This window comes from Drosophila sulfurigaster, chromosome 2L (genome assembly GCF_023558435.1).
Source record: "Drosophila sulfurigaster albostrigata strain 15112-1811.04 chromosome 2L, ASM2355843v2, whole genome shotgun sequence".
Lineage (NCBI taxonomy): Eukaryota > Metazoa > Arthropoda > Insecta > Diptera > Drosophilidae > Drosophila > Drosophila sulfurigaster.
In genome coordinates, this window is record NC_084881.1 from 5,629,603 (window position 1) to 5,657,367 (window position 27,765).

The 27,765-nt window shown below is 37.7% G+C and overlaps 6 protein-coding genes across 7 annotated transcripts; 3 read left to right on the forward strand and 3 right to left on the reverse strand.

The window, feature by feature from the left end:
* Positions 1-16,002: 16,002 nt before the first annotated feature.
* LOC133836866 (ribosomal RNA processing protein 1 homolog) lies at positions 16,003-18,501 on the reverse strand. The gene has a single exon (XM_062267457.1). The coding sequence runs from the start codon at positions 18,378-18,380 to the stop codon at positions 16,386-16,388; it is 1,995 nt and encodes a 664-aa protein (XP_062123441.1). The 5' UTR covers positions 18,381-18,501; the 3' UTR covers positions 16,003-16,385.
* Positions 18,502-18,806: 305 nt separating this feature from the next.
* On the forward strand, positions 18,807-19,881 carry LOC133836884 (glutaredoxin 3). Its single transcript, XM_062267480.1, has 3 exons — positions 18,807-19,195; positions 19,256-19,518; positions 19,587-19,881. Exons 1-3 carry the CDS (start codon positions 18,986-18,988, stop codon positions 19,762-19,764), a joined length of 651 nt encoding a protein of 216 aa, XP_062123464.1. The 5' UTR covers positions 18,807-18,985; the 3' UTR covers positions 19,765-19,881.
* Positions 19,882-20,554: 673 nt separating this feature from the next.
* LOC133836873 (immunoglobulin-binding protein 1) lies at positions 20,555-21,984 on the forward strand. The gene is made up of 2 exons (XM_062267470.1): positions 20,555-20,873; positions 20,928-21,984. Exons 1-2 carry the CDS (start codon positions 20,742-20,744, stop codon positions 21,933-21,935), a joined length of 1,140 nt encoding a protein of 379 aa, XP_062123454.1. The 5' UTR covers positions 20,555-20,741; the 3' UTR covers positions 21,936-21,984.
* Positions 21,985-22,590: 606 nt separating this feature from the next.
* Positions 22,591-23,326, forward strand: LOC133839555 (DET1- and DDB1-associated protein 1). The gene has a single exon (XM_062271162.1). It carries the CDS (start codon positions 22,851-22,853, stop codon positions 23,181-23,183), a length of 333 nt encoding a protein of 110 aa, XP_062127146.1. The 5' UTR covers positions 22,591-22,850; the 3' UTR covers positions 23,184-23,326.
* A 403-nt stretch (positions 23,327-23,729) lies between these two features.
* Positions 23,730-24,471, reverse strand: LOC133839547 (NADH dehydrogenase [ubiquinone] 1 beta subcomplex subunit 9). Its single transcript, XM_062271152.1, has 3 exons — positions 24,291-24,471; positions 24,059-24,198; positions 23,730-23,999 (listed from the first exon to the last, which is right to left on the reverse strand). The coding sequence occupies exons 1-3, from the start codon at positions 24,386-24,388 to the stop codon at positions 23,803-23,805; spliced, it is 435 nt and encodes a 144-aa protein (XP_062127136.1). The 5' UTR covers positions 24,389-24,471; the 3' UTR covers positions 23,730-23,802.
* Positions 24,472-24,862: 391 nt separating this feature from the next.
* LOC133839531 (transcription factor TFIIIB component B'' homolog) lies at positions 24,863-27,378 on the reverse strand. Of its 2 annotated transcripts, none has more exons than XM_062271141.1 (2): positions 25,800-27,378; positions 24,863-25,731 (listed from the first exon to the last, which is right to left on the reverse strand). In XM_062271141.1, exons 1-2 carry the CDS (start codon positions 27,190-27,192, stop codon positions 25,013-25,015), a joined length of 2,112 nt encoding a protein of 703 aa, XP_062127125.1. In that variant the 5' UTR covers positions 27,193-27,378; the 3' UTR covers positions 24,863-25,012. The 2 variants fall into 2 exon arrangements, with proteins under 2 accessions (XP_062127125.1, XP_062127117.1); XM_062271133.1 differs by having other exon boundaries at positions 25,588-25,718; positions 25,787-27,376.
* Between the last annotated feature and the right edge of the window lie 387 nt (positions 27,379-27,765).

Sequence of the window (27,765 nt, forward strand, 5' to 3'; positions counted from 1 at the left end):
TTTAATATAAAAGCAGATCAACAAATATATGTATATAATTTACATTAAACGAAGCTCAGTTTATTTTAAATTTATTATAAAATGCGAAATATACGTTACTTCTATTAATTCATTCCTCATTATAGCATTTTCAATTACGTTTAAATTTATGAATTAAGGAATTAAGGAAGGTTAAAACATGTAATCTAGGTTTATTCCTGGAATTAAACTAAGTTAAACACCTAATCGTTGTAGCGCCTTCCATGCATATCAAATAACTCACAGCTCTTTGATTCTGTCATTCTATTCGCCTTCTAGACAACAATTAAAAGTACTCCTAATTTACGTCAACATTTCTGAGCAAGTGAACCCATTGAAAACCCGCAGTCGCATCATCAAATGAACACGCAACAAAGGCAAAAGCAGCAACCGCAGCTGCAGGCGCAGCCAAAGTTGATTTCAAAAGAATAAAAAGTGTAGCATGCTTTCAGGCATTTCATTAATTTCACTTCATTTTTATGCACTTGTAAGCCATAGTGCGACGGCTGTGAATAACAGCAGCAGAGGGAGTAGAGGAAAGCCAAGGTGGGAGGCAGGGAGGGAGACCCGCAGGCGGCGGCATATCAGCCGGATGCGCGCGTTGTTTGGTAATTTCCTTAACGGAAGCGCATGCAGTTGCAGTCCAGGATCAGAAATGGCCCTGAGACTGGCAGTGTCTGGCGGGGATGGCCAGCCAAGTCTGGCCTGGACTGGTGTGGTCTGCTATTCTCGCTAGCAACACCTACATATACATACATACATGTATGTATATGAAAAATTCACTCAGAAATTTGTTGCAAAAATTTCCGCAGCTAATAAAATCGGAGTTTAGTGTGCGGTCTGCGCATTAAAGGCGTCGCATTGCCCATGGGAGCTGCCCACGGCCATTTCCAATTGATTAAGCACTTTGGCCAAACAAAACCACAAAAGCACAGCCAAGGGCCCCACCAAACCCAAGCCAAAGCCCAAGCCTAGCAACGTAGCAGCCAAGCACACAAAAAAACTAAGCCCAGCAATTGAAGTACAACCCATTCAGATCTTGGCTGCCACACATATAGCGAAAACAAAAAAAAAGAAAACAAAAACCACTCATGGAATCAAATCGAATCGCATCGAATCGAATGGAATGGAAACGAATCGCCTGGTAACCAAATGCAACGAAATGCGAAACAAGCCATTGCGAGTTGGTTAGCCGAAACGTGGCCATGTTAACGCCATGCCTCGACGCTTTAACTGCACTGACCGGATCAGAACAGACTGGACTTTTGCTGGCCTGCATCGGCGCCAGGACCACGACAACGACAACGACCAGGTTCAGGTTCAGATTCAGGTCCAGGCACAGTCCTCAACAGGCCGGACTCGAATCGTGCTTCACTCCACTCGATTCGCAACTTAAAATGCACTTTGGGAGCTTTTTCATTTAGTGCGCCATAAATTAGGCAACTGACTTTTTGCAGCTCAGGCAAAGAGCAAAGCGCGGCGACAGTTAACCCCACCCCTTTCCAACCCCCTCAGTCACTCACTTCCCTCCAACTCACGAACCCAGACAGCCAAATCCAAATGCCTGGCCAGGCAATTAATCTGCCCGGGTCACGTCGGCGCCAGCTAAGTTAAAAATTCAAAAGTCAACGGGCAGCGAACGAACAAAAAAAATGGGCTAACTGTGCAATTTATAATCAATGTAGTTTGAAATGATCGAACACTTTACTATATAAACAGCATAGCCAAGTAGGATGACCTTAGTCGAACGTGACCCAATAGAAAATACTCTATATCTACTTCATAACACCATTTGCGTGATCCCAAACTAACATATCTCACTAATATTCATAAGATATTTAATGAAGGATCATCCTTTGTAAGAATATCAACACCTGTGTGACAGTTAATCAACAAAAATGTATAATAAATATTACAAAATTCTGTCATTGCTAACTTATTGAACCTTAAATTTAAATGAATGCATACATTTATATTTAGAACGCTGAATTCAGCATTCAAAATTTAAATTTTACATGTTCTTTTTTTACAATATTCTTTGTTAAAGAGTTAACACCACTGTAGAATTTTAAAAAATCCAATTTTGCTTAAAAGATCTACCTATCCTAGAATATAGTAAAAAAAAAAAATTGAGGGAAAAATTCACACATACCGAAATTTTATACATTGACCTTCATTCTCTCCGGTCTAAAAAAGCGCTCCAATAACGAGTTTTACAGTGGTGTTAGCCCTGAAATTCCTAGGTTGGAAATAGATCGGTCTTAGACTGGTTATACTATATTGCTGAGTTTAATTCATATAATTTTAATAAAGCCCTCATTTTTAATTTGACTTAAATTAAATCCTCAAATCCATAATTATTCTTTATTATTTTTGTAGTGAATCAGCAGACAAAAAATAGAGTTAAAATAGAGATGCTCAAAAACATTACAGAGTGAGTGCTGTTACTAACAGTTACAGTTTATTCAAGTTGTTATGTTAGTAACACAAATTCCATAAGAAATATAGTATACTTTGAAATTAGAAAGTTTGCCGCATGCATTGCTGAAGTGCGAACTTCAAATGATGCAACGGAAACACAATTAGGCTGAGTGCTGGTCACATGTCCAACTTTGCCCGCAAAAGTTCTTTTAAATTGCCACAGAGCATCAGAGAGAGCGAGCGAATATCAAAAGGCCGGAGAGGTGTCCCTTCCACCGAGTACATAGTCGAAGCAAGTCCGAGACGTTTGCCACATAAATTCAATAGCCCAGGCAATAAGTGCATTAGCAGCATATTTCACAGATTGGCAGACACGTCGCTCCATGGTCTACGTTTCGAGACCGAGCACCCAGTTGCTTGGCCACTAGCATAGCCAAGTGGCTGGGGTGGGAGGGGTGCTGTAGTCAAAGGGAGCAGCCAAGCCGAGCAAGCAGACAACTGCCCAGACACTCGCTCGACCAAAAGTAAGCCACAAATTGCACGAGATCATAAATATTTCAAGCATAAAATACAAAATATGCAAAAGTTTTCCATTTTCTTTTGCGCTTTTCGCCATTTGCTTTGCAGTTGCCATTTGCCATTTTACCATTTTACCATTTGGTATTGCAGTTGCCTCTTCTGTTCTGAGATAGTACGAAACTACGTCAAACGAAATAAGAACAGGAAAAGAGCTGTTGGCTATCCAAAACGAATAGCAAATACCCTAAAGAGACGTAAACAGAATAGATTGCTCCATTCAACATCCAAATCACAGATATACAAATATATCATATAAATTTATAAAGTTATAAATCATATAAATTTATAAAGTTATAAATACATATGGCAATGATAAAATATATATAGCAAAATAATTTTACAATAATGTTGTTGTTAAAAAAAACAACTTGATTTTGAAATATTCTGCAATTGAAAAGAATATGAATATTTCCGATAAGCCAATCCCAATTCTTTACAATTGCAATGACCCAGTAAAATAAACCTCAGTTAGGGTAGGAAACTATATTGCTAAATTCTCTCGTACAGGAAAGAGCAACTGCAGCAACAGCAGTAGGAGCAACAGTGGAGCAGCAACTGGCGGGTTGTAGGCAGCTGGCCAGGACACTCTCTCTTTCTCTATCGCTTTTTGTAGTTGTCTCCGGACTTGGCGGCACGTGCACGCCAAATGTTGAACGGAAGTTCAAAAAGCGCAAAGAGCGTATAACGGTGCCCAGCAATAGCTTCTGCTCCAGCTTCTACTGTATATGGTCAGCCGATTGTGGCAACAAATTGCAATAAGCAATTTTTCAATTTTCAATTTAGACACCGCCATCGACGAAGCGACGGCGAAGTGGCGGGTGCACAGCGACATGCAAAGCACCAAAAACCAAACCACCAACCAGGTCATAATTCAACAAGACCCATCCAAGACCACACTCCACATATCTGCATCCACAACCACATCCACATCCATGTCCACGTTCGACTTTCCAGAGTGTCAGATTCCAGTCACAAGCAGACCAGGCGACAGGCAACGGCGCAACAAGACAAATGTATGTCCCCGGCAAAAGGTTCTGCCAGTTGACACACAGCTGGCCCATGTGCACAATTAATAAGTAATCTACGGGATTTACGTACTCTTCTTTCACTATCTTCCATTCTAATGGTAACTTATGGTCCACTTCAAAGGAAAACCTATAAAAACTAGACTTATGAAGGCGTTCGTATTAGTCCGTGGCTCAACATATCTGTTTCATGGCTGTATGAATTGCTCTCCGTTTCTGTCAAGAACACTATTCATTCATTATGCTCTATTATTATTTTATAAGATAAAACGAGACACAATAAGTATCTAAATACTTATACATATATTATTATTGTTATTATGTATGAAAAAAATTACCATTAAAAACTTTTACTCTTCAGAAATTATTGTAAATATTAAATGCAGAAACAATTAGCACAAACGATTTTAACATTAAAATATAATGTAACAAACTAATATTCTTTCAAAATACTAAATTATACCAAATAGATATATTTTGTGCAATAACATACTATCACGCTCCACACACCATACATTAGTAAATATACCAACCAAAGCAATAAAGACTTGACAACTACAATCGGATTTCGCCGAATAAAATTATTTAATTTAATTACTTCTAAGTGTCTTATTTGTTCGCAATATAACAAATATCATAAAGACGTTTGTTATTATAGTACGTATCAAAAATTTAACAAATCTTAAAGTAAGAAGAGCAACACTTAAATATTCTTGTAAATATAAATAAATTTAGAAATTCTGAACTAAAAAAAAAATATGGGCCTTATTCATTCGTCTTGATTATATTAATTTTTCAAAGCTCATCTTGAAAGACTGCTCCATAGTTCAAAAATAATTCTTCCGTATAACTCCAATGACGCAATTTATTAGTGCCTAAAGCCTAATGCAAGGGACCATGTGAAAATTATATATATAATATATTATCGAACGAAAATACTAGTATATATTTTATTATATTAAGTTTTAGTCAAAATAGGTATCTCTGAAATACAAATGTTCTTGATCGGTTAACAGTCAAGTCGACTTGTTTGATGAAAAACGATATAATGTGGCATTTGGAGTCTTACAAACACCAATTATCCCCATATTTACAAAAATAATACCACAAATCATGAAATACCTCGGTGTGATATTAACTAATAATGTTTTTTTTTTAGAACAGAGTATTAAGAATAGGTTTGATTAAGATAAGATTTATCATATATTACAATTCGTACCCACATTTGAGTCTTTTAGCAACTCCAAAGCAATAAAATGATCAATTTTATATATAGCGTTAATATCTTAAAAACATCTAATTAAATGTCAAGTAGACGCGGAAATTAAATATTTTGTGAAGTTGCAGTTTTCCTTTTTGTTTCAAATTAGTTTCGTACATATTCGCACATAAAATATAAAAAAAAGTAAAAACCAACAAATAAACTAACAAACAAAACCTCTATGCTCATCAATTTAAGTGTTAATGCATTAGGAGAGAACATTTGATTCATTTTCCTTAAAAATAAATTTTTTAAGCAACGATTATTTGAAATTTTTAATTCAATAATTAATATTGCTCCTAAAGAACGAACAAATATTAGGTTGGCCAAAAAGTCTTGCGGTATTTCCGATAGGTGTCTTTGCAAGCGCGTAGTTCTAGTTCTATTTATCGAATCGGTTCATGCGATACCTTTTTGGAAAGCTCTTTTCCCGCGCTAACACGTATTTGATTTATTGTTGTTTGTCTTGAGTCGTTCGTGAGTTATAGCGTCACAAACATGGAGCAAAATAAAGAGAAAATACGGCATATTTTACAGTACTACTACGATAAAGGCAAAAATGCAACTCATGCTGCCAATAAAATTTGTGCAGTTTATGGACCCGATACAGTTTCCATTTCCACCGCACAACGATGGTTTCAACGTTTTCGTTCTGGTGCGGAGGTGGTCGAAGATGCGCCACGGTCCGGAAGGCCTGTCGTCGAAAATTGCGATAAAATCGCTGAATTGATCGAAAGAGATCGGCATAGTAGCGCCGTAGCATCGGCCAAGAGCTGGGCATAAGTCATCAAACCGTTTTAAACCATTTGAAGAAGCTTGGATTAAAAAAAAAGCTCGATGTATGGGTGCCACACGACTTGACGCAAAAAAACATTTTTGACCGTATGGATGCATGCGAATCGCTTCTGAATCGCAACAAAATCGACCCGTTTTTGAAGCGGATGGTGACTGGCGATGAAAAGTGGATCACTTACGATAACGTGAAGCGCAAACGGTCGTGGTCGAAAAGCGGTGAAGCTGCCCAGACGGTGGCCAAGCCTGGAGTGACGGTCAGGAAGGTTCTTCTGCGCGTTTGGTGGGATTAGCAGGGAATCATCCACTATGAGCTGTTCCCCTATGGCCAAACGCTCAATTCGGACCTGTACTGGACCGCTTGAATGCAGCACTCATGCAGAAGAGTCCATCTTTGATCAACAGAGGCCGAATTGTCTTCCATCAGGACAACGCCAGGCCACACACATCTTTGGTGACGCGCCAGAAGCTCCGGGAGTTCGGATGGGAGGTTCTATTGCATCCACCGTATAGTCCGGATCTCGCACCAAGTGATTACCACCTATTTCTGTCCATGGCGAACGACCTTGGTAGTCGGAAATTGGCCACAAGAGAGTCCTGTGAAAATTGGCTCTCCGAGTTTTTTGCCAATAGAAAAGCGAGCTTCTATAAGAGGGGCATTATGAAGTTGGCATCTCGTTGGGAACTCGTCATCGAACAAAACGGCGCATATTTGACTTAAATCGCATTATTCTAACCAATTTTATGAACAATTGAAAATTCAATAAAAATACCGCAAGACTTTTTGGCCAACCAATACAATACAACTACATTGCTTGATCAATAGCAAATATTTTTATTTTCGCCAGCGTTTTATTGCCATCAGGACTCCCAAACAGAGCCACATAATTAGCAGGACAATGAAATATGTGGAGATGACAGATTGCTCATCGGAATTTCTTAAAATGAATACCATATTGCGATAATTATGCTCGCAATGCTCACAGCCATTAAAATCCACATCGACAAAGTCATCCTCAGCGTGGGGTTCACCAAAAAGGTTTAACTGTCCACGCACTGTCAGCACCGTGCTGAGCAGCAAAAATAACAGCTGGCTCTGCAACATCATGCACAATAAAGTAATACAATTAAAGCCGCTTACAATCAATTAAACAAATAATTTGTTACTGAACGGCGAGTCCACAGAGAAATGGCTTTTATAGCATAGCCCAGAATGAACCTATCGAGGCGCTGTTTCGAGTGCATTCTGAGAATTGGAGACAGGCCTCGTGGCATAAGTTTACATTATTTATGTATACACAGATTGCGGCTGATATTCGAAAGTGGTAACTAATAAACAAAACTTGTACAGATTTTATAGATAGTTTACTTTACACTCCGAAGTAGAAAATGCAGTTAATTAATGAACCAATCACTATTCACAAATAAAATAAAACTTATTGAATTGTTACACAATATGCATACAAATTATAAAAAAAATTAATGATTTCCTAATTTTTGTATTTGCGTGATATAAGCAGATCTTAATTAAACAACTCTCTTGAAATTCACTCATGCTTAGATCATCACACTTTTGACAAAATACTTGATTTTCTTCTGAGTTCAATGTTAACATTTTTAATTATATACAAAAAATATGCATAAAATTATAGATACATATTAAGGCATTTATAATATATCGTTAAGAAATTAATTATGATATTGAATAGAATTGAGGAGGAATCCTTTTCGAAACACATTTAATCGAAAGAGAAAGAGTATTATAAGGTGGCCCTATCATTAGCCTCTGGTTGCCACTTCCGTGTAGTTGCTGTTTAGGTATTCTTGTTTTGTTTTTCAACCGGCATCAACACGTATCCGTATCTGTTACGGAGCATTAGATGTTGAAGACGGAGCAAGTATCTTAATGCACAATCGTCGCTTAAGTGCACGTAAATTGAATAAAATTTCGACAAGTTTTAATACAGAAGATGCGCATATAGAACATGTCAGACAAACTGTCGGGCACCAGACACACACACTTAAACACACACACACATACAAACAAAGGAGGAGTACGTACGATTGAGTCAGATAGAAAGAGGGGGAGCGGAAGCACGATGACAGCCTGGGACCTCAGGGTAAATGGGAATCTGAATGTGTATAGGAATGCGAATACGGTTCATATACTCGTACAAAGCTCGATAGACAGACAATTCGAGTGAGTGCATGCTTACTTATTTGTTAGATTCCTTGCTTGTTTGGCTGAGATTTACGCAACTTAAACAGATTGTCAACAGGAATTGTTGTCGAGGACAGGTGACGCTCTGGAAGGACATAACATTGGGTGCAAGACACGCGCCGAGTTCGAGTGCGCCTCCAGACAGTGTGTTCTTGTTCTTGCATTGGGTCCTGCATGTGTCCTGCATTGGGTCCTGCTGAGCCAGCTTCTGTTATGTAAAACTTAATTTGTTAAATCGTGTTCAAACACTTTTAACAGATGTTATCCTCAAGGAAATTAAATGTTATTGCAGCCCGCCCAACTAAATGCTGATTTATATGTTCATGTACTACAATCGTGTGCGTGTATGTAACTCGCCGCCCAGCCACGCCCACTTCAACATTGTTTTGTTGGTGCTTAACGCTTGTGGTGAACATGACCAATAAATATGAACATTTATTATATGCCCCTTTGTTGAACGAATCGGAAGTTCATTTACCATCATGCAAACAATATATTATTTTATAAATGGAAAACTGATTCCCGATTTAACCTTTCGCCATCGGTTTCAACAAAAATTACAATAAACGTGAAATATGCAAATGATGCTCAACACTAAATGCAAATTTCCATTCATTTTTAAATGAACATTTGATGTGATGTGCTAAAAATGTTACCGCAAATCATACAAAAAATGGTTAAACGGAAAAGGGATAATCTTGATAGCACACTACTAATATTACAAAAAACACATTTTTAGGGCTCATATATACATACATATGTACTGGAATATTTAACTATTAACACAACAAGTTCAACAACATAGTCAACATACAGTATAACACTTTGAAGTTTATTATTCGATCTTACGCTCATTTAAGATGCATTATTAATAATATATGTAATCTATAATTGAATTAATTAATCATTGTCTTACAACATTATATCGGTACAAGTTTTGTTCGGTAATTTGGGATTTTAGTCTCCAAAATATATTAAAATTATATGAAACAAATATTTGAAATATTCAGAACAATATAACAAAAATGTTAATTATTATAATAATTATGATTCAAATAATAAAAATATCATAAAAACGCAGTGACTACATAATAATATTATTATATACATGAAGCTTAATACTCGGTTGGTAATTTGTGTTGACTCAAGAGACTAATTGAGACAAACTCGCTAAATAATTATATTTGTATACTTTACTCAAAACCCTGAGCAAAACTCATGCGTGCTCCTTTTTATGTAGTTTGTGAAGTAGTTTGTCTCAATCAAAGCTCTTAATTCGAATAGTTTTTAAAATGTACTCTTGAGTTCAGCTGACTTGAGAGTTTTCAGTGCTATCATATACTCAACTCACTTGTGAGTGGAAAAATGCTCAAATGACGTTACAACACAATGCTCTTAACTGCAAGGCATTTCACTTATGCGTTGACATTTAAGAGAGAAGAGTGCAAGTTGCAATCCAGGTTGAGCTTACTATAGAGTACTTTTTCGATTCAAACTTTTCCTCTCAATGAGTAAATTGGCACTAGGAAACTTAAACGTGTTTAAATTAGAAAACACCAAGCTAAAACAAAATGGATTACTAAATTATAAAAATGTTGTTGTTTAAATAAAATTAAGTAAGTATAGTATGTTAAGTTGTAAAAGTCGAGCAATTGTTTAACCAATTTGTCGTTTAAATTTGATTATTTATATTCCGAATAGTAACCATAACCAAGTTAATAACATAAGAGCATTGAAAACTTATATATAAACAAATGTAGGGACATTTTGCTTCATAAATCGAAATACGAAAAGCATTATTTTGAGCTTCATTTTCTTACTATATATTTTCAAATACTTCAAAAAAAATGAAATTAGTAATATTAAGTTTTTGTTTATTTACATTTAAGCAAGTGCAAGACCTTAAGCAGAGCAATATTGCAATATTGAATCAAGTTTTAAATATAAAAGCTTTAAATGAATGTACGAAGGTGGGCAGATAAAAAGTCAGCCTAACAAAGAAAAAAATTTTTTAAAAATTCGTAAATATTTTATTCGATTAGTGTTTTCTATCAGATTACTGTGAAAGATTCATGCGGTTTTATCAACACTGGTAATTTTGGCGGGACTTTTAGCGCATTCACTTTTGCATTGTCGTCAACATGAATAAAATCGAATATCGTGCTGTCATAAGATTTTTAAAAGAGAAATCCAACGACTATATTAACAAGTAAGAAAGTTACAGTCGAGTGTGCTCGACTACCCATACCCGGAGATACCCGCTACCCATTTTTAATAAAGGCAAAATATTGCGGTATCATTTTCAAATTATACCAAAAATACTAAAAATACTAAAAATATACCAAGTGGTATGTTTAGTATATCGATATAGTGCACCATTCAAAATATACCATAAACGGCACAATGTGCCAGATTGTCGGTCAAAGCAACTCAGACCCCTAGTAAGTAGGCGTTTTTGCCCATAAAAAATTATTTCTTTAATAACTTCCACAATTTTTATCTGATCGCAACCAAATTTTCAGGAATCATAACTACTATAGCATTTATTGTATACACCAAAATTCAACTCTAGCTTTAAAATTAGGCTTGTTATTCGATTTTTTTGATTTGCAGGGGCGGGAGTGGGCGTGGCAAAAATTTGAAACAAACTTGATCTGCGTGCAAACATAACAAATGCTGTCGAAAAAAAATTATAGCTTTATCTCTTATAGTCCCTGAGATCCAGTGTTTCATACGGACGGACGGACAGACACACAGACGGGCAGACGGACATGGCTAGATCGTCTCGGCTGTTGACGCTGATCAAGAATATATATACTTTATAGTGTCGGAGATGCTTCCTTCTACCTGTTACATACATTTCCTGCCGGCACAAAGTTATAATACCCTTCTACCCTATGGGTAACGGGTATAAAAAGGAGTTAGACAAAGTTTATAAGGATTCAGCTCCATCGTTTTCAACAATAAAGTATTGGACTGCTGAATTTAAATGCGGGCGGACAAGCATTTTTTACGATGATCGCCCGGGTCGTCCCAGAGAGGTGAAAACACCAGAAATTGTGGATAAAGTCCATGGAATGATATTGGATGATCGCCGAATCAAGATGCGAGAGATTGCATATGCTCTAAACATTTTTCGGGAACGCGTTGGAAACATTTTACACGAATTTTAACACATGAGTAAGCTTTCGTACCGCGATTGCTCACAATGGAAAATAAACGCAACCGCTTGCACATTTCGAAAGAGAGTTTGGCATTGCTTAACGCTTTATCGCCATACACCAGAGAGTAAGGAACAGTCAAAGCAATGGATTTCAAGCGGAGAAACGGCACCAAAAATGGCAAATATCGGTTTGTCGGCCAACAAGGTGATGGCAACGGTTTTCTGGAATGCCCGAGGTGTAATCGATGTGGATTATCTGGGAAAGGGCAGAACAATTACGGGAGAATACTATTCCAATCTCTTGGGACGATCCATCCACACTATTCTCCAGATTTATCACCCTGTGACTATTATTTATTTCCAAACTTAAAAAAATGGCTTGGGGGTAAGAAATTTCAGTCAAATGAACAGGTAATCTGTGAAACAAACGCCTATTTTGTGGACCTGGACAAATCCTATTTTATGGAAGGTATTAAGAAACTGGAGGATCGGTAGTCCAAGTACATACGTCTAAAAGGAGATTATGTTGAGAAATAAAAAAGCAAAATTTAAAAAAAACGTATTTTCTTTGTAAGGCCGACTTTTTATCAGCCTACCCTCGTAACACCAAACTTATAGTTTTAGAGAAACATTAGCTCTGTCAAGACTGAAAATTTGAATTTTAACAAGAACAAAATTCTTAAATTCGAATTTAACAAGTAATAAAGCTAAGTAAGTGTACTCGACTGTGAGAACAAAATAAATTGATTTTGCAGTATTTTTTCTCAAAATATACCGAATATGCTGCAAACAATATTAAAAATATATTAGATGGTATATTTGTTATATCGATATAGTACCACATTCTAAATATACCATAGACGGCACAATTTACCGGATTGTCAGCCAAAGCAATCATACAAAAGGATTTCGTTAATAGCTTCCACAATTTTTATCTGATCGCAATCAAATTTTCAAGAATCATACTGTTGTTTTATTGTATACACCGAAATTCGAAGCTTTAAAATTACGCTTGTTATTCGATTTTATTGATTTGCGGGGCGGAAGTGGGCGTTTCAAAAATTTGAAACAATCTTGATCTGCGTGCAAACATAACAAATGCTGTCGAAAAAAATTATAGCTCTATCTCTTATAGTCTCTGAGATCCAGTGTTTTATACGGACGGACGGACAGACAGACAGACAGACAGACGGACATGGCTAGATCGTCTCGGCTGTTGATGCTGATCAAGAATATATATACTTTATAGGGTCGGAGATGTCTCCTTCTACGTGTTACATACATTTCCTGCCAAAGTTATAATACACTTCTACCCTATGGGTAGCGGGTATAAAAATGCTCTAATAACAACATGTATATCAATTTGCAAAGTCTTGCATTTCGTCAAAACCTTTTTAAATTTTGGTCACGTGTCGCTAAAATTTATCTTTGCTAATAAATTTAAATAGTTTCTGTCGATTTTTCCCGTAAATTGGTTTATCTCAGCAGATTATGCAAGCTACATTCGAGTATAGTCGATACGCGCAATCCTCATTGTAAAATAATTATGTATATATTATTTTAATTAATATAATTCAATTATATTATAATTGAAAAATTTAGGTTAATTCAATTTAATTACATATATTTATTTAAAATAGTTATATAGATAAATATAACTTATCCTATTTACATCCTACTATATTCCATAAGATAAAACCGATTCATACTTACATATGTTTAGCGCTATAAAACATTTAATTACACTCTTATCGGGTCCGTATATTTCTCAATACTCAATTCGCGAGCTTTTATTTAGCATCAAACTTAACAACCATAACAAATTCAATTTTGTATTGGTTACCACTGTAATAGCATTTGACAGTCGGCGATAGAGCATGGCTAATGATTTTTAATTAATAATTTCCAAAGTAAACTAGATAAGCATTTAAACTATGGTTTTCACAACATAAGAAACGATTTTTCTAATTTAGCTTAAATTTTAATTTAATTTATCGTTTTTTTATTTAACTTTTCCAAATTATTTTCATATTTAAATAATCATTTCACATCAATCATTGGTTGAGGATGCCCGAATAAATATACTAACAAGTAAGAAATTTGCAGTCGAGTTGCCCGACTTTGAGATACCCGATACCCATTTTGAATAAATGCAAAATATTGCATTATTATTCTCAAAATATACCGAAAATAGTAAAACACTAAACATATTCCATTTGGTATATTTTTGATATTTTGCAGTATAGTCGGTATAATTTGAGAAATATACCGCAAAATATATTTATTTTATTCAAAATGGGTAGCGGGTATCTCACAGTCGAGTGTACTCGACTGTAGCATTCTTACTTGTTTTTTATTAACTTCGACAATTTTTGTTGATTTGCGGGGACGGAAGTTGGCGTGGCAAGAATTTTAAACAAACTTGATCTTCGTGCAGGCATAACAAATGCTGTCGAAATAAAATTATAGCGCTATCTCTAATAGTCTCTGAGATCCAGTGTTTCATACGGACAGACGGACATGGCTAGATCGTCTCGGCTGTTGACGCTGATCAAGAATATATTTTATAGGGTCGGAGATGCCTCGTTCTGCCTGTTACATACATTTCCTGCCGGCACAAAGTTATAATGCCCTTCTACCCTATGGGTAGCGGGTATAGAAATACTGAAATATAGTATATCGATGGCTAGTATTACATTCAAAATACATATACCATAAATTACAAAATATGTATGCCATACAGACGGACATAGCTGTACAGTCTCGGCTGTTGACCCTAATGTAAACTTTAAGAGATCGGAGATGTCACCTTCAGCCTGTTACGTACATTTCTTGCCAGCACAAAGTCATAATACCCTTCTATATATGGGTATAAAAATATTTTGTATCTTCCAGTACCAAATGCACAGTATTTCATGGCGATAAATTATTGTGTAGGAATATTATCTTTATAGAGGGGCGTACTCATACTGTGTTCCTAAAAAGTGCCACATCTTAAGGGGTAGTTGTAGATTACAGCAAACATTTTCAATGCAGATTAATTACCTTCTTTTTTTTAACTGACATATGTAAGTACGTTACTATATGCTTGTTAATACATCTTTGTATATACATATTTATTATTTCATTTTAGAAGCAACACATATTATTGTACATACATATGTATATGGTTCACAAACACTAACGTTCATATAAAATAAAACTTCAAACAAATATGATTTGCAGAAATCACAGCACTAATTAAAATGATAATGTGAAAATGTAATTGCTGAAATATTATATTTCTTGTATTTGGCAGTCCACAGCTGATCATCTGCTGTGTAGAAAGCTTATAAACAATCGATAATAATCTTATAAAAGTATTTGTATTGTATTCGATTGACAAACCAAAATTAAATATTTAAATTTGAATTAACTGCTGTGGATTGTGTCAAATTAGACTAGAAACAATTCGTGCAATGAGAAAGAAGAAACAATAAATTTGTGTTAAGTCAAAAATTTAAGAATAAATGAAAAGTAATTGCATCTTATTCCTTCTTTGATGATTGTCTCAGTGGTATACAAAAAAAATCGAAATCTAAAACTCAGTGTATTGAGTATATCAGATTAAACCAGAACATGTTTTCCATTATAGTTCGTTATGACAGATTCTTATAGAAATTTCGTTTCTTTTGAGCTGACACGGCGACATTAGGCGACATTTCTTCAATTACTTTTGGGAGAACAAAAAAACGGATTTTCAGAAATCCACTTGTTTATGTAATATGAGAAAGTCAAATTAAAAATATATATATTGAATGGCTTGATGAATTATTTAACGAAGATCTTAAGAATTGCCAAATCCTATAAGTCAACATTTTATTTCAACAAAATTTTTGAAAAATGCGAACAACAAAATTGTTTGTAATTTGGATAGTATTAGTAGTTTTTGTAGCAAGTATGGTAACAACTAATACTTTTAAAGAATTCAAATAGAAACAATAAAAATTCAGATATACTTTTAACCAGACATTTCTGTTGGACAGACCAATATTGAGACCCATATTTGGCATTGTATTTCATAAGTACAATTATAGTTAAGTCTTCAATAAATCATTATTAAAAAAAATCAATATCACAATGTAATTTTATGCGACGTATCACGAAAAACTAAATAAAACCTAAACAGCTAGTACACTTCACTAGCCCATATATCAGACTATAAGATGTTTCGAATTTTAAATATGTACATGTAACCCTGTTTTCTAACAACATTTCACAATGTTGAACGAGTGAAATTCTGGCTGCAATTGCGGACTTTCTAGTAGGCAATTTTCCGCACTCACACTATTCAGGTAACGGCAAGATAAAAAAGACCTAAGTTCCATGTACATAATTTACCTGAAGCATTGGATGGCGGACTTACCATATTATCTGCTAAAGATTTCTGAGAAAAATCCTGAAAGTAATTAGGGCTTACCTTAAATTGAAAATGTCTTCCCCGAATAACCAAAGAATTCTTCACGGGGTATTAATTTTTAGCTTTTTAACATAGTTTATATTTATTCCACGTAAAAATGAATTCAAATAGATTCGCGAATGGAACAGAAAAATAATCTACAAGCGAAAAGATATGGAAACGTAAGAAGCATACATGTATGTATATGTAAAAATATCTGATACACAATATATTGTATTTACTATGCAAGTTAATGTATCATATTGATCAGCTAGACTAAATCCATAAATCAAGATCACTAGATTCCTATCTATGACCTGCCCTCGCGAACGGAAAGTGTTTGTGCTGCATCTGCATCTGTTGGAGATGAGTTTGAGGGCATCTCTGGATGTGGTCTAGTCAATCGCCAATCTCAGTCCATCCATGCATTACACAATCCATTCAAATTTTAGCCAGTTTACACAGCGTCACAGCGTATCGTTGAATAATCGTTTGGGTTTCTTGTAATTGGGGTTTATGGGTCCTGGAAGGACGTGTGGTTTCAGCGCACTCTTGCCGGGCTGACGATTCGCATCATATGGCAATTGTGGTGACAGCTTCAACTGTCGGTAATAGTCACTTTTAGGATAGGCGCTGTTGCACTTCGTCACAATTCGTACCTTTTTGCTTCCACTATCCGTTCGCGCAGTTTCCAATTTAATGCGCTGTACTGGATTCTTGGGAGTGACTTGAGCAGCAAGTGGATTTAGCAATAGTTTATTGTTAGCCTGTTTTAATTGCACCTTACGTGACGGAACAAAATAATCCTGTTCACCTGGCTTAAGTGGCTCCTCCCAACCATTGCTCTTAGCTTCCGCAGGTGCAACTTTTGTGACTTCCTTATCTGTTGTTAACTCTTCATTTGTGGGAACAACTGTTGGCTGCGCCTTAGATTGCTGCTTGACCTGTAGTTTGGTTTTCTGTTTGGGCAGCTCATCCTTCTGGGCTGTCTTTTTTGCCTTCTTTGATTCTGGCTTGTTGGCCGTCGCCTTTTCAGTTGGCTTGTCGCCATTCTCGTCCACCTTCTCCACCACCCAGGCATTGTTTATGCTCGATCGCACCTTTTCATTACGTTTCACTTGCTTTCGTAGCTTTGGCGTCATGGCATTGTCTAGCACCTCATTGAAATTGTCCTCGTCAACCTCTTCAAAATTTATGGAACTCAGAAGACGTTTACGCTTGGACTTGCTCAACTTCTTTAGATTTCGTCCAGTTCCAAAGTTAGACTCCTCAAACTCATCTGCATCTGTGATCTTCTGCTCGACCAACTCAGCGAGTGTTGTGCCCTCTGGCTTGGGCATGTTGCGCACACCCAGTGGAAACTCACCGGCTGCATACGTCTCGAAGATGTGGAGCAACTTTCGCAGTCCCTTGCGACGTTTGCTGTTGTACTCCTGGGTCCGTAGCAGGGTCTGCAACTCCTCCAGCACACAGTCAGCATTGAGTGGTAATTCCGGCATCAGCACATCCACATTTCCCGCCCGTGGATCAAGCGATATGGTCTCAGGCTGTGGTTGCTTTTCATCCTCCTCCTCCTCTTCTTCATCGAAGCCAGAGTCCAGTTTCTCGACGTCATCAATTGAGGCACTAGGAAAACCCATTTCCTTCCATGCCTTATACTTTTCGCTGTACTCACGACCCAATTCACTTTGATACAACAAATGGTAGAAGACGCGTGTACGGCACTGTGCAACCAACTTGGGATCCCTTTGCGTCCCCACATAGTGCACGAAAGGCAGCAGGAATAGATTGACCTGCGCTGCCGTAATTTCCTCATTTGCCGCTTTAGCCAACTCTTCAAAGAACACGTCCATATAATGCATGGTTAGGCCACGTGACTTTGGCTGCTCAGCCAACACTGACTGCTGCATCGTGGCATTGAATGTCTGTATCAGCTCCGGCGACCATTTGCTCTTCTTCAGCAAGCGCAGCATGTAACGTACCATACGACGCACAAGCATCAGAAACTTGTCCATACGCCACTGATCGATGCCAAACCATTCCTGGCACATGGTGCGCATAAAGGCGCTGAAGTAGGCTAAACTGCAGGCGGTGTTGCCACCAAAACTGTCCACCATTTGGGCTAGCTGCTCAGCCAGCTCCTCTTGCACCAAGGGTTTGTCCGACATCCAGACATTGTAATACAAGCCCTTCCAGATCCGCATGAAATCATCCTCTGTGAAGGGAAAAGAGCTGACTGCACGCAGCTGGAACCATTTCCGCAGCTTGCGAATTTGGCGATTCCGCTTTGTTAAGTCATTACATGCCAACGCACGCACTATTTTCACCTCCTGAGCAATTACCAGCAACTCCTTTGGCACTTTGGGCTGCGATGCTCCATCGTCTTGGATTTCATTCTCGTTGTCATTGTCAATGGCAGCCACCTGAGCGCTGCGTTTAATAGGTCTTTTCCTTGTCACCATAATTGATAATTAACAGAGAACGGCCGGAACTTTTTGCAAATTCCTCCGGTGTGTATTGATTGAATTTGACTGACGAGAGAGAGGAGGGCGCACGTGTTGTGTAGCCTCGTACCAACCGCATTAGTGTGGCCATAACTTCAATTTCAAAATATACTGTTTTTTTTTAATACCTTTTCCGCAGGGAAAAATCTTTCCAATAATAAAAATTTGTATTTTTGTAGTAGCCATACTGTTTTCCTTTTCAAAACCTACAATATTTTTAGTGAAAATATCATTTGTCGATCACAGTATATTTCATTTTATAATTAGAATAACACTTCACAATTTTCATATAAGATAATATATGGATACCTCATATTATTAGATTATTAATTAGTTGCGTACATTTTAAGAATAAATGTATATATTTTAATTATGAAGTGTTATTTACACATAGGAACAAATTAAATCTGGTCTCACTTGCAGAATTCCATTTTATAGAATTGAACGGCTTTTAGCACTGGAAATAAAACTGCGCTGGGCTGCACTTTTCACCAGCTGATTTTAGAATCATATTTTCTACAGAATTGGCTTTAAAAAGTTAACTTTTCACAAAATTTATCATCATGTCGGTGTTAACCATAGAAAATGCTGAAGAATATGAAAAGTACATCAGTTCTGACAAAACAACCGTTGCCCTCTTTGGCGCGGCTTGGGCAGAGCAATGTGCTCAGGTTAACGATGTGCTCAAGGAGTTGGCAAACATTCTAGGTGATAAGTTGCAATTCGTTACACTAGATGCTGAAAAATTTCCGGACATTTCAATAAGGCATCAGGTATGTTTCCGTTGATCTGTATCATAATTACAAATAGTTAATGGCACTCACTGTTCACAGATTGAAGCCGTACCCACGGTTATATTCTTTAGCAAAGGCTCTGCTGTGGATCGTGTGGATGGTGTTGATATTGCCGCTATTAGCAGCAAGTCCAAGAAGTTGGCTGAAAACGCAAGCAGCGCTGCTGCCACTGGACAAACTCTAGAGGATCGCTTGAAGAGCCTTATTAACAAAGCGCCCCTCATGATATTCATGAAGGGTGACCGAAATGCACCTCGCTGTGGTTTCTCCAAGCAGCTTATTGCGATTGTTAATGACACAAAGTATGCATCTTTCTATGTAACTAATCTATGGTTATAAGAATATTCATTTGATACACAATTGTTTGCAGATTACCTTACGAAACTTTCGACATTCTCAGCGATGAAGAAGTGCGTCAGGGTCTGAAAACCTATTCAGACTGGCCCACATATCCTCAGGTTTATGTAAAGGGCGAGTTGATTGGTGGACTCGACATTATTAAAGAACTACTAGCCAACAACGAACTGGAATCGTCGCTTAAGGGTTAACTTTGCAAGCGACGTTTTATTAATTGACTCCATAAACAACAACAAAGTCGTCTCTCATCGATGTACAATGTCCAATGACTTTATATGCATACAAATAAAAGCATAGTTCAAATTTAATTATGGTCACACAAAACTTAAAGCTATCGTTGGAAATTTTATGGTAATCGTTTTCATAATTTTTTCTTGAATTTTGATATAGCATCAAATGATGTTTTTAAGTATGAAATGTTATTTTCAACAAATCAAACTTAATTATACATATTACGAAACTAAACTCAAATGTGTACTTTAAAAAACACAGTCAAAATTGCAATTTTGCTTAGTACGTTCAATAAGCCTAATATTTTCAGTAATTAAAAAATTAAAGCAATATTTGCTGTTTATTATAGAACTATTCACATATTTCCTTGAAGGAAGTGTATTTCCTTTCCAACTAAATTGAACTCGTAATCCATAAATATTTATAAAGATTACAATTCACATTCTTTGTTTACTTATTTTTAAAGAAATAATTTGGTTCCATGTTTTTCCAATGAAAGCCATTAATAAGTTGCCAATTTGAAATCTGCAATGTATAGTTTGTATATACCGTATTTTTATTTTATTATTTCTCAATGACATGTAGTTTTCAGCATGCTCATACTTTTATACAACTTTCAACCATTTACATTTATATGACCACGTAAACTGAACGACGAACAATTTACGTAGCCGTATAAACTATTAAATATTAAAAAAAAAATGTTGGCATTAATATTTTGGGACATAATAAGTACTGTTAACATTGCAAACTTTTGCAGCACTGTCTCTTCAGCAGCGTTCTCGCCAAACAGCCGACAATTTGAAAATATCGCTAATTTTTACAACACTGTTAAAGAATACTCTCGATGCATCAACTTTGCTGAACAGCTGACAGATAGCGGCTTGCAAATATTTCTGAACTATTAAATTTGTTAATAAAAGTTAAATATATTGAAATGGCTGAAGCCAATTCTGCGGATGCATCAAACGGCGAGGACAAGAAACTATCTGATATCTTTTTAAACGGCTGGAACCTCTATGATGAGCTCGAAGTCACTGAGCTGCCCTTTAATGGCACCGAATTCCAGGTAAGTGTAATAAATGTATTTATTTATATCTATCAAGATGTCATTTAATTTCAGACTAAAGTGAAAACTGCAATGGGGCATTTTGAACAGGCCACTGTCATTGTCAACCAAGTGAGCATGTTCAGCTCCAACGAGTTAATCGACGAAGTCTCCACAGATTCACTTCCTTTCATGCTGCTGCCGTATTTTTTGGGCAAGCTCGCCACCAAGGTGAACAATCCGAACAGTTCTGAGATGTTAGAGTTAGGGGAGATCTATTTCAACGATCACCTGCAGCGCTGCCAGGAATACGAGCTATGTGAAGCGCCACAGAAGAAAGAAGTTGACAACAAAACGGATGCAGCTCAGCAGAAAAGCGAACAACGCCAATTGATGGAGGCTGCCTATAATCGTAACGATAAGATCGCTCAGTATCGCAAGATGAAGGAGATTGACGAATATATCGGTCGAATGCGCGCCGCCGTTAAGAACAAAACCGCCGACGATGAGTTGCGTCGTGAATTCTTTTTAAAGTATTTGCAAAAGAGTATCCTGGACACTAAGCAGGAGCTAGAGAGTCTGCGTGTCATGAAGGAGATGGTTAAGATGCGTCTGGCCCACATGAATGCCGCTCAAAAAGAGCCCATTGAAGCGCAGCAACAGCCTAAAGCTGGTTCTTCCGCTCATGGACATGGCCATAGTCATGGACCTCACAATCATCATCAGCAACCAGCAGAGGCGAAACCGAAGCCCTTGCAGCCATTTATCATTACGCGCAATGCCACACAAAAGGCAGTTTTTGGCCTTGGATATCCCAGCTTACCTATTATGACGGTCGATGAGTTCTACCACCAACGTGTCGAGGAAGGCATCTTTCCGGACGACGAGAAAATGGCCAAGATCAATCAGGAAAAAGCAATTGCTGCTGCACTCAACCCCAACGTACAGGAGGAAGAGGAGAAGGCCATTGAAGATCAACAGGTAGAGGACGATGATCCCGAGTATTTGGCACGTATGAGGCGCATGGATGAGTACAAGGATGTGGTGCGTCGCGGTGATGGCAACAGACACAATCGTAGTTAAACTACACACTCAATTTTTATACGAATAAAGAAAGTATTTAATGGTTAACCATTTCAAAGTAAAACTCATACATATCTTTCATAAACAGCAAAACATTCAATGTCTTAATGTAAGGTATTAATAGATCGGTCTAAGAATATTGAAGGACGTTCATGAGGCATGAAGTTTCTCATTGAACTAGAGAGTTAAGAGACAATACAATCTATGTACATAGATAGACAATTAATAGAACTATTTAAGAAACATATTAATTAGGGCAAGAACTAGCTTAAAGCCAAAATGGAAATACTAACTAAGAAAACACAGCAACAAGCGTATCTCCAATCACAGCATCTGCCGATCAAGTAAAGAATTGGAGTGGGATTCATCTACCAGCTATGTCATCATGGAAAACCGTTTCTCAGTAAGGCCAATAAAAAATACTGCTAAAGTATTGAATTAAGAATATAATTTTAGATCTATAGAAACATTGTTGGGGTTTTATTAAATAATGGTATTGGAGTCCATTCCCCGACAATAGCAATAGAATACATTTTAAATAAAATTGAAATACAAATTACATTGCCACAGGTGTAAAGTTTATACTGTATTTGGTATTTGCATGTGTTTGGTAGATTTTTAAGGTTAGCCCTGCTGCAGTTTTCGGTCACATTGAATGTCGACACAAGACGTCGACAACAACCACAACAACCATCGACAACAACATAAAGGAAGAAGAGCCACTTACAAATTTACACTTTTATAAAGCACATTATCACTCAGTCCTATATAGTACATATAGTGTTGCCAACCTAAACGCACAAAGTAGGCAACGAGTGTTAAAACAATTACAAATTCTTTGCATTGTGATAGAACACGCTAAAAATATTCAAGCATTGCAATCAACCCCCCCTTCAAAACAAAAAGAGCAAAACAATGTCCGTCAGTGACTTTATAAAAGGTCTTCCCATACACGATTCGAAAAACTTTGCGCACCTCAGCAGCGATCATGGGATTCGAACGTCGCAGAAGCGCGCTTCGATCTACTTGCCCACAGAGGATGTGGCCGAGCAGGCGCAGCTGATTGTGATGGACAAGCGGTGTGTTTTATTGCGATATCTCACCCAACAGTGGGACAAGAAGACGCTGCAAAGAAAACGAGAACATGGGAACGATGGCAATGGGAATGGAAGCAATGCCAACAACAGCACTTCGAATGGCAGCAGTAGCAAAAAGCGCCCACGTTTGGACAACAATGAGCTCAACTGAGGCAAATGAAACAGCAGCAGCTGGATGCATTGCATACGCATATAACACCCATTTAATAATTGTCTCCACTTGGAGCAATACCATTAATTTAAGAATTTTCTTTATGTTAAAAATAAACAAACTAGACACTAACTACAATCAAAGCGAAGTTTATTTGGGTTTATAATGTATTGGACTGCTTAAAACAATATACATACATATATGTATGTAACTAGTTCGTATGTTCGAAAAGGATTTAAATACAGCAATTCACACTGGGGTCAGATAAAAAAGAGTTGCCATTAACAACCAAAATTTATAATTTTAAAGTCAGTTGGAAGTATAAGAAACCTCTCTTCCTGGTGCCTCTTACCGTTTCAGGTGTGAGTCAGTATGACATACAGCATAAAGATTTCAGACATATGTATTTCCCATTAATTTATGATATTAAGAACATAACTCCATTCAGCAGTTTCAGTATGTTCTAGTACATATCAATCTATAATATTAAGAGTGTTATTTTATATAGATTCTTATAGGTTGTGCCAGTTAATCAAACAGCGCCCATTTTGTCCAACCACTTTTTTTACTTCAGAAACAAACAATTGGATTTGACTACATTATTTTTAGGCGCTACTTTTCAATGATGACCCAGATCCTTGGGATCCGGCTTGCCGTACTGCTTCTCCCACCAAGTCACATATTCCTTCTTTCGCTGCTCGCGCTTGGCGAAGTACTCTGGATATTGTGCCTTCTCCAGCGGATGCCAGTAGTCGAGCACCCAATCTGGTGGGATGACTTCGCGTTCAAAAGCGCAGCCGCCGGCGCTATTTGCAACTGTAAATATACAATTATATATGAAAGATTCCACATCATTCTCAGCATGTTCAACTTACAGTTTCTGGGCTGGAAATGCTTTGTCTCAAACAGTTCCTGTTGTCCGCAAGCTAACAGACGCATGCCCTCAGCCAGATCCTTGCGACGGTTCTCATCAAAGCGTGCACGCATAAGCACGGCACGATAGCGGTAAACCTCGCTATCATCAAGTAAGGATTCAATGGAGACGCACAACAATTTATTATATAATCGAGATCAAGAAGCGGAATTACAATAGCTACGACCACTTACCGGCGATCATACCACGCCTCCAAGTTACGTAGGGCACGTTTGTAGAGGCTGCACACTTGGCGTTTGTGCGACACAATTGCCAAGGGAACTTGAGCCATATTTCGTTAGTGGAACTGTCTAAATTCTGTAATTTGCTGGTTGTACGTAGGCAACAACAACGACATCAGCTGCAGCTACTGAAAACTGTCAAAAGTTGTGTGCTGCAAAGCGCCGCAGTGTTTACGTAGTTACCCAGCACTCATGCACAGCGCTGCCAGACTGTTCAATTCAAAAATTATTTATTTAAAATTCAAAATTAGTCTAGCCAATTCCAAAATATTTGTAACATCAAAATAAAAAGTTTTTGAAAATTATAAATATGGAGAGGAAACTTTTAAGAAACACCCTATTTTAAAAAACAAAAATGATCCTGAAAGTTTAGAATCTATAAGCTTTTATTTATTTTCTAACGGAATAATTATATGGAGATGAATGGAGATGCCGTATATGAATGAATTAAGTTTTTATGACTTCTTCAGTACACACACACTAAAAATAAAGCTAAAAAATTGGCACAGCCAACTTCCAAATACATTTACATTTGTTCGACTCCACTTTAATACGTATTAATATAATTTTTGAATAATTATCTGTATAAATTACATACCAACAATTAATGAAATAAAGGCTAATACTACAAAATGCATTCTTATATTACGTAAATAAGCCAGTGACTTTAAAATCTAACTCATAACATTCAAAATAGATTGAACAATATGCTCAGGTATATCCAAGGGTTGCTCGCAAAGATCTCCGGTTTGCTTATCGTACATATAGATCTCGTTAACAATACGATCTTCATAATTGGGATCTATTGAGGATACCAGCACCATGGAGCCCTCGGCCAACTCTGTCAATATTTGTTCAATGTCATGCTCGCTAACCGATGTCGAGTTAGATGTGCTCAGTGGAGAAGGCTCGCCAATGAAGTCAATAGTGAATATTGTATCCGCTTGCGATAGTGTGTCAATATCTGTAGCATCTGACGGCAAGTTCGCCTCGTTCACATATTCCATGTCGATAACGTTTTTGTGTAACGCCTTCTCATTTTTGTCATCAGTCTCCTCATCGTCCAGCAATGAATTGAGTTCCTGCTGTAATTGCTCTCCTCTGTCTTTGATCAGTTGTTCGGTCTTAATGGCTCCCTCTCGCTTAATATCAGTATACGACGACGGAAATTCCTGCTCCAGCTCCTCATCCAGTTGCAGGGCCTCCTGTTTTTGTTTTAATGGGCGTCGTTTTCGTTTGGCGGCTGGCATTGTGTTTCCATTCTCCATTGCTGCTCGCCGTTTGGCCAGGGCGTGCTTGCCCAGCTTCTTGTTCAGCACTTGTTCGTTCTCATACACCAAATCGCCATCGCTTAGAGTTCGAGCTCCCTTGCTCTGTTGCGTTTTGGAACGCTGCAAGGGCAATAATTTAATGATTTTTTATGCGAACTTAAATTTTCTAGTTGTGAGTAATGCAAACCTTTTTTGACGTTTGTAGGCTGAGTTGCGACAATCTCCTGCCATTGTCGCTCAGCTTCAAGACGCTCTTGATCCTCCTTCTCCAGCTGTTCTTTGAGTTCTTGAATATTGAAAGCCTTGGGATAGAGTAGAGCCTTGTTAATCAACTGTCCATTCATGCGCTCCTCCCTTTTATACTTCAGCTTGAGTTCGCGTCGCGTCCGCTTGGGAAACATTTGACACATCAGCGAGAAATCCGTACCAATAATTTGAAGGCTACGATAGAAGCGCACTGTGTCATCCGACGACCAGGCTGGAGTTCGCTTGTGTCTCTTGTAGAAACCGTTGTCACCAGTAGTTTCATCCATTAGTATCAACGATGAGTTCGCTAACACTTTGCGCGCTTCAACCTCGGCCGTAGTCTCAATCTCCAAAGTTTTCTCATCGATTATCATCTCACCATTGGCATCTAGCTTCAGCTGCGGGACTGGCATAGCTGAATGAGGAGCAGCTCCAGCTCCAACATCAGCTTTGGTTTCCATCAGTTCAGCCTTTGGTGGCTTCATCTCATCGGAGTGAATACTGCCATTGGCAGACTCCGCCTTGATGGTGGTCACTAGAGGCTTTTGTTCCATGGGATTGCTGTCGGGATTGTAGAAGATCATGTCAAACATTTTGAATGTTGACTTATCAGGCACGCCATTATTGAATCTTGTCTCAAAGTCACGCTTAGCATTCACACGCTGCTGGGCCAGTGACTGCGATGACTTTTCTCCATCTCCTTTGCGCTGCTTCCCCACGCCACCAGAGTCTGAGAATACGGAGCAACTGGACTCGGTGCGAATCCGACCCATTCCTGGGCTCATCACGCTGCCAAGATACTTAGGAGAAGCTTGCATCTGCTGTTGTGGCGTTCCTCCGCCGCCCGCGTTCATTGAGGATCCGCTTAAGTAGCGTTCCCGCCGCGTTGGTGTGCCGGGTGATTGATAGTCACCATCGTAATCGGCAGCCAGCGGGGAGCCCACAAAGCTATTGCGTCGTTGACCAAACACGGGAGTGGGACGCACACGTTGTCGAGCTTGCGCTTTGCTTGGCGACATCGGGAAACCGTTTGCCGTCTTTTGTAGATCCATCTGGATCACGTTGTCCTCGATGTCTGAGTGAAACACATCATCCATTAGCCCTAGGCTGCTGACAGCGGGCATTTTAAATGCAATCTCATTAACATCCTCGTCTGCATGCTCCTGTTTCGGAACAGAAAGAGGTTCGGCAACGGGAATGGCTAAGGGATCGACCATAGGAACGGGGAGTGGTTCTGCAGGCGCATCTGCTGCTATATCAGCATCTTCTTTTCGTGCTTTCCGTTTGATTTGACTCAAATTGGCTGCTGCCTTGATGCGTTGCCGTCGAGCGGACATTGCTTGTACTTTCTTTGATTTTTCTCACATGAAAATAAGGAAGTTAATTGCGAAATTGTGCCGCACGAACAAAAACAATAGCAACAACAACAAAATATGCAGCAGCACGAGTTTTTCTCAATCAGTGTTGAATAACGAAAAATCACACAAACAGTATGCTGGCGACATCAATATACTAAAATGCACTAAACAAAAATACCTGCTTCTGAACTAAAATTTCGATGACTGAAAATTTATTTAAAACTTCAGTTGCAAAATTCCCTTTCACTCAAAAAACAAAGAGAAGAAAACAGTTTATTATCTAATCTTCATTATTAAAATATTGCTAATATACATATATGGATAATTCTCTGGTAAATGTCGCGTGCGACCGCCTTTACAGTTAAAATAACATAAACTGAAACAAATTTAAAAATAAGTGAAGGTTAATCTTAAAGCTTTGGATTAGCACTATTTTTAGAGCTAAGATTGATTTTAGAAACTTGTTCTGTTTTACGATAAAATATTTAAATTCGTTAATTTTTTGGTTTTGCGTACGAATTTGTTAATTTTTGCAATTATCAGAACAGAAAA

Bases quoted from the DNA above. Each gene is read 5' to 3' on its own strand.
- LOC133836873 (XM_062267470.1), top strand. From the start codon at position 20,742: ATGGCTGAAGCCAATTCTGCGGATGCATCAAACGGCGAGGACAAGAAA. The intron at 20,874-20,927 runs GTAAGTGTAATA...ATTTAATTTCAG, and splicing joins TTAATGGCACCGAATTCCAG to ACTAAAGTGAAAACTGCAAT.
- LOC133839547 (XM_062271152.1), bottom strand. From the start codon at position 24,388: ATGGCTCAAGTTCCCTTGGCAATTGTGTCGCACAAACGCCAAGTGTGC. The intron at 24,199-24,290 runs GTAAGTGGTCGT...ACTTGATGATAG, and splicing joins GAGGCGTGGTATGATCGCCG to CGAGGTTTACCGCTATCGTG. The intron at 24,000-24,058 runs GTAAGTTGAACA...GTATATTTACAG, and splicing joins GCATTTCCAGCCCAGAAACT to TTGCAAATAGCGCCGGCGGC.
- LOC133839531 (XM_062271141.1), bottom strand. From the start codon at position 27,192: ATGTCCGCTCGACGGCAACGCATCAAGGCAGCAGCCAATTTGAGTCAA. The intron at 25,732-25,799 runs AAGGTTTGCATT...TATTGCCCTTGC, and splicing joins TCAGCCTACAAACGTCAAAA to AGCGTTCCAAAACGCAACAG.
- LOC133836866 (XM_062267457.1), bottom strand. From the start codon at position 18,380: ATGGTGACAAGGAAAAGACCTATTAAACGCAGCGCTCAGGTGGCTGCC.
- LOC133839555 (XM_062271162.1), top strand. From the start codon at position 22,851: ATGTCCGTCAGTGACTTTATAAAAGGTCTTCCCATACACGATTCGAAA.
- LOC133836884 (XM_062267480.1), top strand. From the start codon at position 18,986: ATGTCGGTGTTAACCATAGAAAATGCTGAAGAATATGAAAAGTACATC. The intron at 19,196-19,255 runs GTATGTTTCCGT...CACTGTTCACAG, and splicing joins ACATTTCAATAAGGCATCAG to ATTGAAGCCGTACCCACGGT. The intron at 19,519-19,586 runs GTATGCATCTTT...AATTGTTTGCAG, and splicing joins GCGATTGTTAATGACACAAA to ATTACCTTACGAAACTTTCG.